This window comes from Eumetopias jubatus, unplaced genomic scaffold, assembly GCF_037043125.1.
Source record: "Eumetopias jubatus isolate StellerSeaLion01/CBP00866 unplaced genomic scaffold, mEumJub1_p1.0 scaffold_7, whole genome shotgun sequence".
NCBI classification, from domain to species: domain Eukaryota; kingdom Metazoa; phylum Chordata; class Mammalia; order Carnivora; family Otariidae; genus Eumetopias; species Eumetopias jubatus.
The window spans coordinates 115,469,107-115,485,172 of NW_028274813.1; the positions used below are offsets into that span (position 1 = coordinate 115,469,107).

General features: G+C 33.7%; 1 protein-coding gene across 3 annotated transcripts in view; it reads left to right on the forward strand.

The window, feature by feature from the left end:
* The window catches only part of SCAPER (S-phase cyclin A associated protein in the ER), a 539,336-nt gene that overhangs the window by 128,546 nt on the left and 394,724 nt on the right, over positions 1 to 16,066 (forward strand). For 2 of the 3 annotated variants that reach the window (XM_028092672.2, XM_028092676.2), the window contains exons 10-15: positions 1,418 to 1,651; positions 6,145 to 6,315; positions 10,681 to 10,756; positions 10,997 to 11,114; positions 11,389 to 11,500; positions 14,180 to 14,320. In XM_028092672.2, coding sequence (XP_027948473.2) covers positions 1,418 to 1,651; positions 6,145 to 6,315; positions 10,681 to 10,756; positions 10,997 to 11,114; positions 11,389 to 11,500; positions 14,180 to 14,320 — 852 coding nt within the window. The remainder of the gene's footprint in view (positions 1 to 1,417; positions 1,652 to 6,144; positions 6,316 to 10,680; positions 10,757 to 10,996; positions 11,115 to 11,388; positions 11,501 to 14,179; positions 14,321 to 16,066) is intronic. The other variant, XM_028092674.2, reaches the window with a different exon arrangement.

Here is a 16,066-nt window from a genome sequence, read left to right on the forward strand (position 1 = left end):
TGTGTAATGAATAAATTTACGTGATTTGGGATTTTAGGGATAATCCATACATACAGCTTTTGAGTAATTAAAGTATTGCTAAAATATTTCAATATAAAAAGTTCATTGCTATTGGTGTCCAAGCTAATTGATAACATTTGTTTTTTCCACTGTCATTCTAAAAATGGAATTAGCATATTTGTATATTTTTTCAACATTACTTTATAGTTTAGCTTTGATTTTGTTGTATAAATGATATTGATTTTTTAACAAACAGGGTTGACTATATTGTAAACATCAGTAATGCTAATATAAATATTGCCAAGAAGATTATAAACTATGTTGACTAATGTATAGGTAACGGCGATAGTAATATAAACAATGTGATACAACTTAAATAATACTTACACTAAAATCAACACTTCGAGACACTTTAAGTTTGACCAATAGTAGGATTTTTAAAGTAGTTTATAAGACTTGACAAAGTTTAATATTTATATAAATAATCAAAATGGGAGTTTTATAGCTACTGCAATGTTTATGTAATGTTATTTAAATAGTGTTGTGAGTGGATTTTAAATTCACAATTTTAGATTTTAATTCTACTTGTAGCTCATTACTCCGAATATAATTGGAAAACACAGCAGCGTTCTCTCTGTACTCTGTTATAATGTGAAAATAAAAACTTGTTTCTATTTACTAAATTGGAAAGTTAAAAAAATGGATATGTATTTGGCCTAAGACAATATTTTGTTTGACTTAATTTTCCTATTTCTGTTAGTTATGTGTTAAATATTCCTAAACGGTAATAGGGAGGATATGGAAATCTAGATAGGAATTACATAATGAATGCGACTTCATGCTCAGGTACACTATACTTTTTATGGTGTGTTTCTCTTTTAGATCTGAGAATTGGTATTGTGTACCATGTGATTTTACACGAAAGATACTTTAAGGTTTGTTAATGTTATTTAAAGAGAGCAAGTGTCATGTTTTGTATAGAATGCCTCAAAGTGTATATTTTGGTGAAAAGTGCCTTCATTTGATAATAGACAGCTTTTGGAAAAACCATGTAAATACCTTTATAGTTATTTGAATATAAGACAAAGTATTATACTTGTGACAAGAATTTCTTTTGTGAGCTATATGAAATATCAAGAATCAGCCTACTAAAATAAAATGTAATTATAATATAGCTTTATTTCATAAAACATTTCAGACAGTGCCCTATGCATAGTAGGTGTGCAAATAAAATTTATTGCTGCTTACTGTTTCTTTTTTTTTAAACTTGAAACATAAAAAAGGACGAATGAGTTGTCTGTCAGCCAGTAAACTACTGTTTTAGTTGATAGGTTTATTATAATCAGTTTTTCTAGAATAGAGTAGTTTGTGAGTATTTTTTATTATCTCTGATTCATTCTGTAAATATGTTTGTTAGTTCACAGTGAGTACATTGGATGATGTCAAGAACTCTGGCACTAGTACTTTACAAGACAGTTCTGTGCGAACTTCTGAAATACCTGCTGTTCACATTGATACAGAGTGTGTTTCAATTACTCAGCAAGCTGACACACCTCCTTTGCAAGCAAATGACATGTTTTTAGCAGAGAAAGCAAGGATAGAAAGTGAAATGGACCCTTCAGATATTTCAAATGTGAGTGCTGCTAACTTGGTAAGAACAACTTATCAGAATTCTGAGTAAATATATTAAAAGGGCATAAACCCTAATAATAAAAATAAATTATGTTGTGTATTATTTTATACTTTATAAAGCATTTTATATGTGTTATTTCATTTTAACATTTTATTCTTAGAGCAAGCTTTTGATATAGTTAAGATTCTTGTTTCGTAGAGGAAGAAAATGAGACTGTCCAAGTTAAATAACTATTACTAAAATCATTCATTTTGTGATTTGATCAAATGTTCTTTAGTCTGGCATTAAGAAACTAAACCAGTAATAATAAAGTCTTCCATGCAGCATCTAGCACTCTGATGGATGCCTACTGGACTTTTAAAAATTCTCTTGTTAGTACTTTAAATAGCCTCTATCATTTGCTTGGCGTTGGTCTTTAAGATGAAATTTATTCACCATTCCCGTTGCAGAACCTTTAAAAATGCGTTGATTTGGAATTACAGGTTTATGTTTTTGGATGACTACTTATTTGTCCTCATGTCTTTCTGTTTCCCATTTTAGTATTAAGATACTTGACCTGAGGTTAATCCAGAATGGGTCATTCTAATTTAAAAGTAACTTTCCAAAGAAGTAGGCACATATAAACATTTGTTGAGAAAAATTACTCAAATTTTATTTTTTAAATGGCTACTGTATACTATAGTTTTCTTCAAAAGTTAATGCCTCATCATGCTGAAAGATGCTATCAACAGATGGTATTAGACTAATTTTACATTTTGTAGACATAATAACATTAGATATAGATGAAACTTGATAAGGGTTAAGGGGAAAATAAGGGTTATAGTAATAAGAAAAACATTTAAATTTTTAAAATAAGGAATAAAGAGCAAATTGTATTTTAACTTGGCTCTTTTAGTGTGACTGTTTTTAAAAGTTTGAATATAATTATGGTCATATAAATACTAAACTTAATGTATGGGATAGATAGCAATTGATCATTTTTATATTTTTTATTTTCATAGCTAGTTATCATATTAAATTATTTATTTTGTGAATTGATTCTGTGAGAATCTAATTTCAAAAGAGGAAAAAGATCCTATACTTAAATAAGCATTAAATAAGTATTTAAAAATTCTTCTTTCATCCATTTTATTTTGATCACATATGTAAATAATCTTGTGGTAGAATATTAAAAACTCTTGGTTATTTTAAGGATCAGATTTACATACTTTACATACTCTGCTTTAAATATGAGTGTTAATATATTCTTAAGAGTTGTTAGAGGAATTTTAACTAAACTAAGATTTAAAAAAATTTTGTTTTTGGATTTGCCTTGGCAGAGATAAGTCTTTGGCTTGCTCTAGATATGTACCTCTTTGTTTAGGTTCTCAGTGGGGGATTATAGAGAATTGCTACAGTGATGAGAGAACTGTTTTCTTTTCTTTCTTAATACAGTATTGTCATGTAGCTGGTTAAAGGTAAAAATTCTGCAGTTCTCTTATTTAACAGAAATTTTGGTAAAAAAATGACTGTTAGAACCTTTCTATTTAAGGTCAAGTTTTGCCACTATTGTAAAAATGTGCTAATATAAAACCTAGCTACAGTGGATCTATGTTTTTAGATTTACTAAAATTTCAAATTTTAATGAAAATTTGGAAATTAAAAAAATATATATAGATATTTATTTGAATTTCACATTGTGAAAATACTAAAAGTTGTATATGGATTATTGAATCATTACTTCATCCCTAAGTTCTACTACTACATTAAAACCTTTTCAGGTCTTCAGAGACTAAATAGAAATGTACTCTGGGGAAGATAAAATTGGGAGAGCAAATAGGCTCACGTGAGAACTTTCTGCAAAGTTATATATATTCAACTTTAATATTTCGGTTTTAAATTGTTCTTAAGTTGTAAGGTCTTTGTTGCACATTAACAACAGTTTGTTAATATTCTAGGGTTTATAGAGAAAAAGTTTATAATGCAAAGAATTAGTCTCTCATCTAAACTCCCTCCCCCTGTCCTATTCCCCAGGGGCAATCTTTTGTGTTTTGGTGGGGCAGATTATCAAGAGGGGAGGTGGAGGGGGGAGAGGAAAGGGAAAGCATTAATAAAGATACCGGTGCCCAGCTCCACTCCAGACCAATTCAGTTAGAGTTGGGGCTCAAGCATTTGCATATTTTAATACCTCTGTTGAGATATAATTGATTTTCAGTAAACTTCAGATATCTAAACTATATAAATTGTTAAAATTTTAATTTGTTTATACCTATAAAAACATCACTACAATCAAGAAAATGAACATAATGATTTCCTCCAAAAGTTTTCAGATTTCCCTTAGTAATCCATCCTTTCTGTCCTTTCTGGTATTTCCTTCCCAGGTCATCACTGTTCTGCTCTCATTTTATATTGATTGGCATTTTCAGAACTTTATGTAAATGGAGTAGTATAATCTTTTGTTTGGCTTCTTTTACTCAGCGTAATTATTTTGAGGTTTATCCATGTAGTTGCGTGTACTAATAGTTCATTCTTTTACTGTCTTTAGGAGTATTCTGCTGTATGCGTGTGACACAGTATGTTCAGCCACACAGAATGTTCATGCATTCAGTTGTGGACAGATGTTTGAGTCATTTCCAGTTTCTCTATTATGAATAATGGCACCATGAATGTTTGTCTTTGTTTTGAACATATGTTTTCATTTCTTCTACAAAGATACCTAGAGGTCAGTTTTGTTGAGAGTATTGTTCAGGTCTCTTAGATCCATGCTTTTTCAATACATGTTCTATCAGTTGAGAAAGGGGTATTGAAATCTCTGAATATAACTGTGAAACTGTTTCTTTCTTTTAATACAACTTTATTGAGATAAAATGTACATGACATACAATTTACCCATTTAAATTTTACAATTTGATATTTTTCAGTATGTTCACAGAGTTGTGCAACAATCACCATGATCAGTTTTAGGACACTTTCACCACTACAAAAAGAAACCCAGTACCCATTGACAGTCACTCCCTTTCTACCCTAGATAACCACAGATCTGCTTTCTGTCTCTGTAGATTTATCTGTTCTGAACATTTCATTGAAATGGAATATATATGTGGTCTTTTGTGACTGGCTTCTTTCACTGGGCATGGTGCTTTCAAGGTTCATTGATGTTTTAGCCTTCATTCCTTTTTGTGGCCAAATAATATTCCATTATATGGATATGCCACATGTTATCCATTTATCAGTTGAAGGACATTTGGGCTGTCTCCTTTTTTTTGGCTGTTGTAAATTATGCTGCTTTAAATATTTGTATATATGTTTTTGGTGGATATATGGTTTCATTTCTTCGGGGTAAATACATAGGAGTGGAATTGTTGGGTCATATGGTAACTTTACGTTCCACCTTTTTGAGGAATTATCTGACTGTTTTCCAAACCGGCAGCACCTTTTTACATTCCCCTTAAGTTTATTTACTTTTGCAGTTCGATCCATTTCTGCTTCATGTATTTTGAATCTCTGTTATTAAGTCCATAAATAGGTATGTTTTGTCTTTTTGATGAATTAACCCTTTTATCATTATTAAATGACCTTTCTTATCCCTCCTGATATTTTTGCTCTGAAATCTGTGTCTGATATAGTTACTACTTCAGTTTTCTTTCAATTAGTGTTAGCATTGTAGCACTTTCACTTGTAATCTGTTTATATTGTGATATTTCAGTTGAGTTTCTTTTGGGCAGCATGTGTTTGGATCTTGCTTTTTATCCCATTTGACAATCTCTATTAATTGAGGTATTTAGACTATACCAGTCTAAACTGTTGATTATTGATATGGTTCCTTTAAATATACCATCTTACGATTTGTTTTCTCTTTGACTCATCTGTTCTTCACTCCCTTTTTATTCTCTTTCTCCCTTCTTTTGGATTCATTATGTTTAATAATTCCATTTTATCTCCTTTGTTGGCTTATTAGTCATTTGTTATTTCAGTGTTTACCTTAGAGTTTCTAGTATACATTTTTAGCTTATCATATGGATTTATTAGTTAATGATTTGGATGCATATTATTTGTATTTTTTTCTAATGCATATTTTTAAGTTAGATCTCTATGTTCAGAAAGTAACATCACCATTACAGAATAAAATCTTTTGTGTTCCTTTTATATATATATTTTTTCTTTTGTTTTAAAGATATTTGATCCACAACTGTTTTGAATTTTGGCCCTCAAATTAAATTCATACTTTGACATTCATAATACCTGTTATTTGTATAACTTCACAGTTTCTCATACAGAGCAGACTGATAAAGAAGGTAAGTCATGGATTATTGTACCATTTTGGGAATACAATATATGCTCTTGGTTTTAAGAAGTATCCAAGTCACACAGGTAGCATGTGGTTGAACCTATACTGAACCCCACTTTTTATAATTCCAGATCAGTGCTACTTTTTGTATACTGTTGAGTGTGTCATTAGAACATAAAGAAAGAAGTGATTACTTAACTTTCCACTCAACTAATGATTCTTTTGTTTATTTTTAATTTTATAGTCCATGGCAGAAGTTCTTGCTAAAAAAGAGGAGCTAGCAGATCGTCTAGAAAAGGCCAATGAAGAAGCCATTGCTAGTGCTATTGCTGAAGAGGAGCAGTTAACCAGAGAAATTGAAGCAGAAGAAAACAATGATATTAATATTGAAACTGACAACGACAGTGATTTTTCTGTGAGCTTTTTTTTTTTAATTTTATTTTTTGTTAAGTTATTTTTAATTCCACTGTAGTTAACATACAGTATTATATTAGTGTCAGGTGTACAATATAGTGATTCAGTAGTTCTTTCCATTGTTCATTGCTCATCATGGTAAGTGTACTCTTAATCCCCATCACCTATTTCATCCCCTCTGCCTCTGATATGCTTTATTTTAAATGAGTACCCTCAGTTTAAGGTATATTTTTTCCAAAAAGAACATTTTTTACTTGAAGCATACTGCAGAACACATGTTCTAAGAGATATATATAAAATATTCCATCCAAGAAAAGTAGAAAACACATTTTCTTTAAGTACACACAGAAGAATCCCCTGGCTAAATCACATAAAAAGAGACATAACAAATATTAGAAATTTAAGAAGACTGAGATCATACCAAGTATATTTTCTATCCACAATGGTATAAAACTAAAGATCAACAATAAAACAAAGTTGGAAAATCTACCATGTAAATATTAACACACTACTGCACAAGCAATGGGCCAAATAAAATCAAATAGCAAATCAAAATATATCTCAAAACAAAAGAAAAAGAAAACAGTATGTTCCAAAACCTATGGGATGCAGTAAAAGCAGGTGTTAGAGTGAAATTTATGCTATAAACATTTGCATTAAGAAAAATAGTTGAAGTAAAGAACTTAACATTACACCACAAGGAGTAGAAAAAGAAGAAACTTAGCTGAGATTTAGTAGAGGAGGGAAATAACAAAGAAAATCAGAAAGAAATAAAATAGAGACCAGAATAAACAATCATATAACATTGAAAGTCATGACCACTTCCCCCCCAAAAGAAACAAAATTGGCAGTGCTTTAACTATATTAACAAAGAAAAAAAAAGAGAAGACTCAAAAACCAAAGTGAGAAATGGAAGAGAAAACAATACAACAGATGATAATCGATTACTATAAAAAATTATATACTAACAAATCAGATAACTTAGAAAAAAAAACAGGCAATTCCTAAAACCCACAAGTTACCAAGATTGAATCATGAATCTTGAATCCAGAAAGTAAGAAATCTTCTTAGACCAATGACAAGAATGAAAGTTGAATTGGGAATCCGAAATCCTTGAGCAGAGAAAAGCCCAGGACCACATGGTTTCATTGGTGAATTCTACCAAACATTAAAAAAAAAATTTAATGATGATCTTTGTCAAAATCTTATAAATAATGGAATAGAGGGAACACATTCAGAATCATTCCATGAGGCCGGTACTACACTGATACCAAAAGATAAAAATAATACAAGAAAAAACGTCTAGTTTGTCTTATATAAGTATTGTGTGATAATGTTTTTCCACCACCTCACTTTGAACCTGCAAGTGTCTTTAGGTCTAAAATGAGTCTCTTGTAGGCAGCATATAGAAGGCTCTTGTGTTTTTTTTAATCCATTCTGACACTCTATTTCTTTTGATTGGAGTGTTTGGTCCATTTACATTCAAAGTAATTATTGATAGATACATATTTATTGCCATTTTATTACTTGTTTTGTTGTTGTTTCTGGACATTTTCTCTGATCCTTTCTTGTCTTTGTCACTTTTGGTCTCTTCTTTGCACTGGAAGAGTCCCCTTTAATAATTCTTGCAGGGCTGGTTTAGAGGTCATGAACTCATTTAGTTTTCATTTGTTTGAGAAACTCTTTGTCTCTTCTTCTAAATTATAGCCTTGTTGGATAGAGTATTTTTGGCTATAGATTTTTTCCATTTAGCACGTTGACTATAGCATGCCACTGCCTTCTGGCTTGCTAGGTTTCTGTTGAGAAATCTCTAGCTAGCCTTATGGTTTTCCCTTGTAAGTTAAGGACTTCTTTTGTCCCGCTGCTTTTGAGATTTTTTTCTTTATCACTGTATTTTTCAAATTTAATTACAGTATGTCTTGGTGTTGGCCTGCTTTTGTTGATTTTGATTGGAGTTCTCTGTGCCTCCTGGATTTGGATGTCTGTTTCCTTCCTAGATTAGGGAAGTTTTCTGCTATTATTTCTTGAAATAAATTTTCTGCCCCTTTTTCTCTCTTCTTCTTCTTCTGGGACTCCTATAATAACAGATGTTTTTCCGTTTGATGGAGTCACTGAGTTCCTAAATCTATTCTTGTGTTGCATAATTCTTCTTTCTCTTTTGTTTGGCTTCATTATTGCCCATTATTTTATCTTTGAGGTCACTAATTCATTCCTTCTGCCCGCTGTTCATTGCATCAAGTCTGTTTCCCATCTCACTTATTTCATTCTTCATCTCTGATTGATTCTTTTTTTAAACTTGTTTATCTCTGTTGTAAGGGTCTCACTGATGTCTTCTGTTCTTTTCTTAAGTCCAGTGAGTATCCTTATTATTGCTTTAAATTCTCCATCAGGCATGTTACTTTTATCTGTTTTGCTTAGATCTCTGGCCATGGCCTTATCTTGTTCTTTCATTTGGGATAAATTTCTCCATCTTGGCAATTTTTCTAAGTCTCTGCCCTCTTTCCTATGTTAAAAAAAGCCAGTTGTCTCCTTCTCCTGAAAGTAATGGCCTTCTGAAGAAGAGGTCATGTAGTGCCTTGGGTCTGGAACTTCATGGAGTGTCTCTGGTATGTGCTGTGTGTGCTGTGCTGTTGTGTTTTGGCTGCTCTGTCCTTCAGGCCAGTTGTCTGCAGAGGCTCTCCTTGCCTGCTGGGGGCAGTGTTTGATCCCTGGCCTGAATGTGTTGAGTTTTAACCAGATGTGCTCTGGTGTGCTTGTGAATTGATACCTGACACCAACTCTACCAGAACTGAGCCTTGCAGAACTCTCTGGTCAGGAGATGTGATATGGGCAGGGGTTTATGCTGATCTTCTGCGGGGAGGGGCCCTCCATGCTGGGACTAAGGCAAGCTTGACTGACAAATACAGTTCGGCCAGAGTGCAGGGGTACGGGGCTTGATGTAAGCAAATTAGGCAGCCAGTGTTGGTGCTAAGCTGCTTCTCTCAGATGGCTCTGTGTTTATGCTGAGGGATGGGGAAGAGAAATGGCTCCATTTAGCTCTTTTGTTCCCAGAGAGGCATCTCTGTGAACACTGCGCTGCATGCATCTCAGTGACATGCTCTTTGAATAGCGAATAATCTCCCTACTGTGTGCCCCAGGTGTTCTTCAGATTACTATTTCCACACTGTCTACCCCTGGTTTTTTGCCTACCTTTTCTCCAGGAGCAGGGCTGTGCGCTCTGGGCTCTATCCCAGCCAAGCTCCTGACTTTTAAAACTCCAAATCTTTAAGCCCTGCTGGTTGCTAGAACTCACAGAATTCAGCCCCTCTCATTTTCCAAACCAAAGGCTTTGGGGAAACGTTCTCCTTTTGTATCCCCCTGTGTGCTTGTCGCTCTCTCTCATCCTTCCCTGTGACCAGGGCTCCCTCCCCTCTGCAGTACCTGCGATCTGATCCATTTCTTCCCTAAACCATGTCTCTGTACTTCCTACTTTCTTCAGTGTGACCTCTTCTCTCCCTTTAGTTGTAGAGTTTGTCCTGTCAAGTCTATAGGCTGATTTCTGGGGGATGATTTGATAGTTACCTAGTTGTGTTCCTGGGATGAGATGAGCCTAGGGTCCTCCTACTTCACCGCTACCTTGGGTTCTTCTGTGACCTCTTAGAATTTTTAACATAATTGTTCAAAAAACTACATTTAGAAATAAAATTCATAGGGCCAGAAAGACTTAAGAGTTGATGCAAAAACAATAGGAAATCTTTCTTTAGTACTTTACCTTAATAAAGTTTTTTTATATATAATTCAGTTGACAAGTTGAAAGTTGATGTTCTCATTTTACAAATCGATAAATTGAATCTTTGAAAAAGTAAGAGCATTACTTGATTTTAATTGCAGAGATTGAAATAGAATCTAAGGTATTTTACTTTTTTCTGTTCAACTAATAAAAAGTAAATGATACATGCCTTGCTGTCACTAAGCACTCAGGATATGTATGTTGCTAAGAGGGACTTCTTACAGAGTGGAAGTAACTATAAATGTTTCAAATATTTTTCTATTAAATTTTAATACCCAGAGAATAATCTGGAGCTCTTCTCATGTGTACTATGAATATAGCAAGAGTTATGTGGTAATAGTATGAGGCCAATATGTTTCTTTTAAATTTACTTGATTTGTCTCTGCTGTTAATGAAAAGTAGGGTTATCTTCCTCTTAAAATGTATAGACTATAATATTTTGGTGATTATTGTAACTATAAAAGGCATATAGCTTTTTTCTGGTTTTGAGCTGTTTGTTAAATGTATTAGTAACGGAAAATTACATCTGCGGTTCATTTTTTAAGGTTATAACTGTGTTCAAATATTTGTTTTTCACTTTTCCTTATTACATTTTAGGCCAGCATGGGCAGTGGGAGTGTATCTTTCTGTGGTATGTCTATGGACTGGAATGATGTCCTTGCAGATTATGAAGGTATGTGTGTGTGTGTGTGTGTGTGTGTGTGTGTGTGTGTGTGTGTGTGTGTGTGTGTGTGTGTGTGTGTGTGTGTAGCTAGAAGGATTTAAAGTAAATTATCCTACTAAATGGAGTTTATGTATAAAATAAATAATTTCGAGTGGAAATGCTGATGCCTTTTAAAAGTTTGTTCTCAAATGTTGGTTTTATAGAACTATGTGGTTAAAGAGTTACAGTGGTTTTCTTTTTTCTGGGCAGCTCGTGAAACTTGGCGCCAAAATACATCATGGGGGGATATTGTAGAGGAGGAACCTGCTAGACCTCCAGGCCATGGAATTCACATGCATGAAAAACTTTCCTCACCATCTCGTAAAAGGTCTGGCCTTTGAAAATTAATGTGAAATGTTTCACAGGAGGGAAACTAGCTACTCTTGACTACTAAATAGAGTTGCTAAACAACATTTTAAGGCACATTACTCAAGATAGTTACAGATTCATTGAAAAGTGACAATGTTTTCCTGAAATGTTAGGCCAGAATTAGTTTTGTATACTTTTTATATTTATTTTAGGAATGTTGAAGACTAAAGAAAATATTTTTGGCTTTATCATGTAAACATTTGTGTCTTCTCTCCACTTGTTTGTGTTAATAGAACAATTGCAGAATCTAAGAAGAAACATGAAGAAAAACAAATGAAAGCACAGCAGCTAAGGGAAAAGTTACGTGAAGAGAAAACATTAAAGCTTCAGAAATTATTAGAAAGGGTGAGTTTTTAATATTTAGAAAATTGTGATAGCCTTAAATTGATGGGCTGATTTTTAACTTGACTGTTTTTTTCTTTTTCTTTTTTTGGTCTAAGAGAAGCTAGCAGAACTATAAAAATAATTAAATTTTCTAGGAAACAAAAGCATTTCTATCTATACAATTACAGAAGGTTACCTGCAAAAAAGAAAAAAATGGACATTTCTCAATTAGCTAGTAAGTTGATGTTTGCAGAGTTGGCATGGATTATTGAAGCTGCACTTTGTCTTTTGCCATTCTCATGGGGGCGTTTCTTTGGGGAGTCTTGTGGACAGTGTAGGATGAATTGGTAGGATAGTTTTGAGCCTAAGATAATCAGGTTTGAATAAGTGGGGCACTAATTGAATTTATAGAAGAGATTCTTAAAGTAGTGTAACTTCTGATCAGGTTGCTATAGTGGGAAGAACATGGGGTCTGGAGATGGCCAGGCAGGGGTCAAATCCCAGTTTTACCACATGATAAAATATGGCCTGGGCAAGTTACTTGACAATATTGCATTTCAGTTTCTTTATTTGTAAAATCACAATTATAATTATTAACTTGATACAATGATTAAATGTGGCCAGTATGTGTAGCAGTGCATAGTGTTAGGATGGCTGTTGCTCATTGTATGGTCATTCTTATTATTACTTCAACATGGCAGATATAGGTGAGTACTGTATTAGTTATGTGTGCTGTATAACAAATGACCTCAAAACTTACCTACTTAAAACAACAGATGTTTATTAGCTCACAATATCTGTGGGCAAGGAAACCAGGAGTGCCTTGCCTAATGATTTTTATTTGGAGTCTGAGTTTGCAGTCATACTGTTGGCTGGGATCAGTCATTTGGAACTGTAGGATCCACTTTTGGACTCACTCATGTGGTTGTAGGCAGACTTCAGGTCCTCTTTACCAGTTGGCCATAGACTTCAGTTATTTGCCACATGTACCTTTCCACAGCCCAAATGTCCTCGTAACATGGCCACTGGCTTCCCCACAGAAAATAGTCTAGGAGAAAGGGAGGAAAGGAGGAGGGGATGGAGATGGAGATGGAGAGAAGGAAAGAACAAATGAGCTGCCAAAACTGAAGCTGCACTGCCTTTTATAACCTGATCTTGGAAGTGATATGCCATCACTTTTGCTGTATGCTATTGGTCACAATCCTGATACAGTGTGGGGAGGGAATTACAGAAGGATCTGAATACCAAGTGACTGGGATTGCTGGGAGCCATCTTGGAATCTGCATACTACAAGTACTTATTACAACATGACAAAAGATATGTGACTGTTATAGTATAGGTGAACTCCTTTGTTATCTTCTAGTATTAGAAAGGAGTACTAATATGCAGAGGTGAAAAATATTTGCATTGCGGCGCCTGGCTGGCTCAGTCGGTGGAGCATGTGAGAGACTCTTGATCTCGGGGTTGTGAGTTCGAGCCCCATGTTGGGTATAGAGACTACTTAATAATAAAATCTTTAAAAAAGTATTATTTGCATTATTTATAATGTGTATTTTAAATTTGGGAGAGATAATTAGAGCAAATAATCCGAATGTTTTTAAAAATGAGGTGTAGTATAAGATTCTATTTAGTACAGTATAAAAGTTGACTGGAAAAAGAAGGAAATCTGTGACTTTTCTCTTTACCTGAATCTCAAGAATTTGTAATTATTTTTATTTTAATCATTTAGAATGAATAAATCAAAATGAACAGACTCCATGTTGTGGGGTTCTTTAAGAGTTAATATATTATTTAATTTCCAGCTTTAGAGAAATGCTGTAACACAACTACACCTTCCCCTCTTACTGTCTTTTTTTTAAAAAATATTTTATTTGGGGGGGTGGGCGAGCATGGGGGCAGGGAGGGACAGAAGGAGAGAGAGAAGTAGACTCCCTGCTGAGCAGGGAGCCTGATGTGGGGCTCAATCTCAGGGCCCTGGGATCATGACCTGAGTCAAAGGCAGACACTTAACCACCTGAGCCACCTGGGCGCCCCTTATTGTGTCTTCAAGACAAATAAAATTATACAGTTTGTTTTCTTATATAATATAATCTCCAAGTATTCATGCAAACAGAATAATAAATTCTTGAAATTGTACAAGATGTTAGTGGTTTAATTTTTCCATTAATGTATCTCTTTGATTGATTTTAATGATAAATCCACCTTCCATTTGTAAAATAGGTTATTGTTTCAGCACTGTTTTATATATGTGGTCTCATCACCAGAATTCTTTGTAGCTCACAGAGTTGAACAGATACTGAATCCCATTTTACATGTGTGAAAACTGAATCTAGGAGAGGCGAAGTATTGTTTCCAGTATCACATGACTGATAATTGGCTGACAAAAGGGCTTTAAAGATCTGTCCTCTAGCTCCTGATCCAGTGCTGTGTCCACATCATACTTTTTTAGGTGGTTAAACACATAATTATGTAGCTAAACTTCAACTGAAATGTTAGTTTTATTCCCATTCATGTTGAGCCAGCTTTTGATTTTTGCTAGCAAGTGACCAAGGTAGATTATGAACTCAAGCAGTCTGGATTCCTAGTCTGTGTTCTAAATCATAATTCATGCTCCTTTAGGTCTTTCTAGGTTCTAGACTTTGTAATTCCTAACCTGTGTATCTCTTAAATTACTATATGTGAATATCTCACTCTGTATAGGAGAAAGATGTCCGGAAGTGGAAGGAAGAATTATTAGATCAACGACGCAGGATGATGGAAGAGAAATTACTTCATGCTGAATTTAAACGAGAGGTGCAATTACAAGCAATTGTAAAAAAAGCACAAGAGGAAGAAGCTAAGGTATATCTTAGGTGCTTTGAACATTGAGTTAGTTACCCAAGTACTTTTTTCAGTTGTTAAAGTAAGAAGCTGATATATGAAGTGATTATTTTGTGCCAGAATAACAGGCTCACTTAAAACTTATTAGGTTCAATATCATATACTTACAATAATCCTATGAGATGTATATTAATTTTTTACAGCTTTTTTGAGGTGTAATTGACAGACAATAAATAGCACATATGTAAAGCATCAGTTTGATGAGTTTTGACTTGTAAATATTCCTGAAACCTCAGCACAATGAAGATAATAAACAGTTCCATCGCCCTCAGAAGTTTGCTCATGCTTCTTTGTATTCATTCCTTCCTCCAATTCTGTTACTGTGCAATTGCTGATCTGCTTTTTGTCACTATGGATGTTAGCATTTTCTAGAATTTTATATGAATGGAATCATACAGTATACTTTTCCTCTGGCATCTTTCACTCAACATAGTTATTTTGAATGTCATCCATACTGTTGTGTGTATCAATTCCTTTTCATTGCTGAGAAGTATACCATTGCATAGAAATACCATAATTTGTTAATCCAGTCACTTGTTGATAGGTATTTGTTTACTTTCTTGTTTTTTTGGCTATTATAGATCTAGCTGCCATGAACTGTCATGTATAATTCTTTGTGCAGATGTGTGCTTTCATTATCTTGGGTAAATACCTAAGAATGAAATAGCAGAGCCTCATAATAGCTTCATATTTAACTTTTAAAGAAACAGTTTTCCAAAGTGGTTATTATATAGGTTTCCTCCACTATCTGAAACCTTTTGTAATTTGGAATGGCATAAAGATGCAATTACCATTAATGTATATGGGAAATTTTTTGAGCATTTCCAGACCCCCAAAATAATCTCTTTTAGGCTTTTCTGATACATTAGAACACATCTTGCTATTGGATGCACAAAATAAATTGAGATAAAGCATAGATGTTCACAAACACAGTTGAAAACTATGGTGGCTTCACACTAAGATACTGAGTGTAGTTCCTGGGGAAGGAGCTGGGCAGCACCGCACGTGCTGTCTGGGGTGTGCTGACTCCGTAATGTCTCACCATAAAACAAACACTGAACACGATTTTTGCTTTTTGCTTTTTTTCATAAAGCAGACATCCTCTTTGGATTTCTTTTGGTTAGCGAAAACAAGTACTAATGTAGGTCTCTTGAAAAAACAAAGTGGTATAATGAGAACTTTTGAAAAGCTTGTGGTATTTTGGTATTAGACATTCTTACCAGCAGTGGATGAGAGTTCTAATTAACCACATTCTTACCAACATTAGATATGGTTACACATTGTAATTTTAGCCACTCCATTTTAGTATGTGTCTATGGTATCTCATTTGGTTTTAATTTTCTTTTTTTTAATGTTATTTTCATTTTTGAACATCTTTTAACGTGCTTATTTCATATCTTTATCTCTTTGGTGAAAGGTGTGTTCAAACATCTTGTTCATTAAAGTTAGATTGTTTTATTGTTAAGGTTTTTTTTTAGCTTTACTGAGGTGTGATGGACAAATAGTAAGGTATATAAAGTCTACAGCATGGTGATTTGATATACATTGTGAAAGGATTCCCCTTATCAAGTTAAATACCACATCCATCACCTCACATATTTATCTGTGCATATCTATTCTCTTAGCATATTTCAGCTATACAATACAGTGTTATCAACTGTAGTCACCATGTTGTACATTAGATCCTCAGAACTTATTCATCTTACA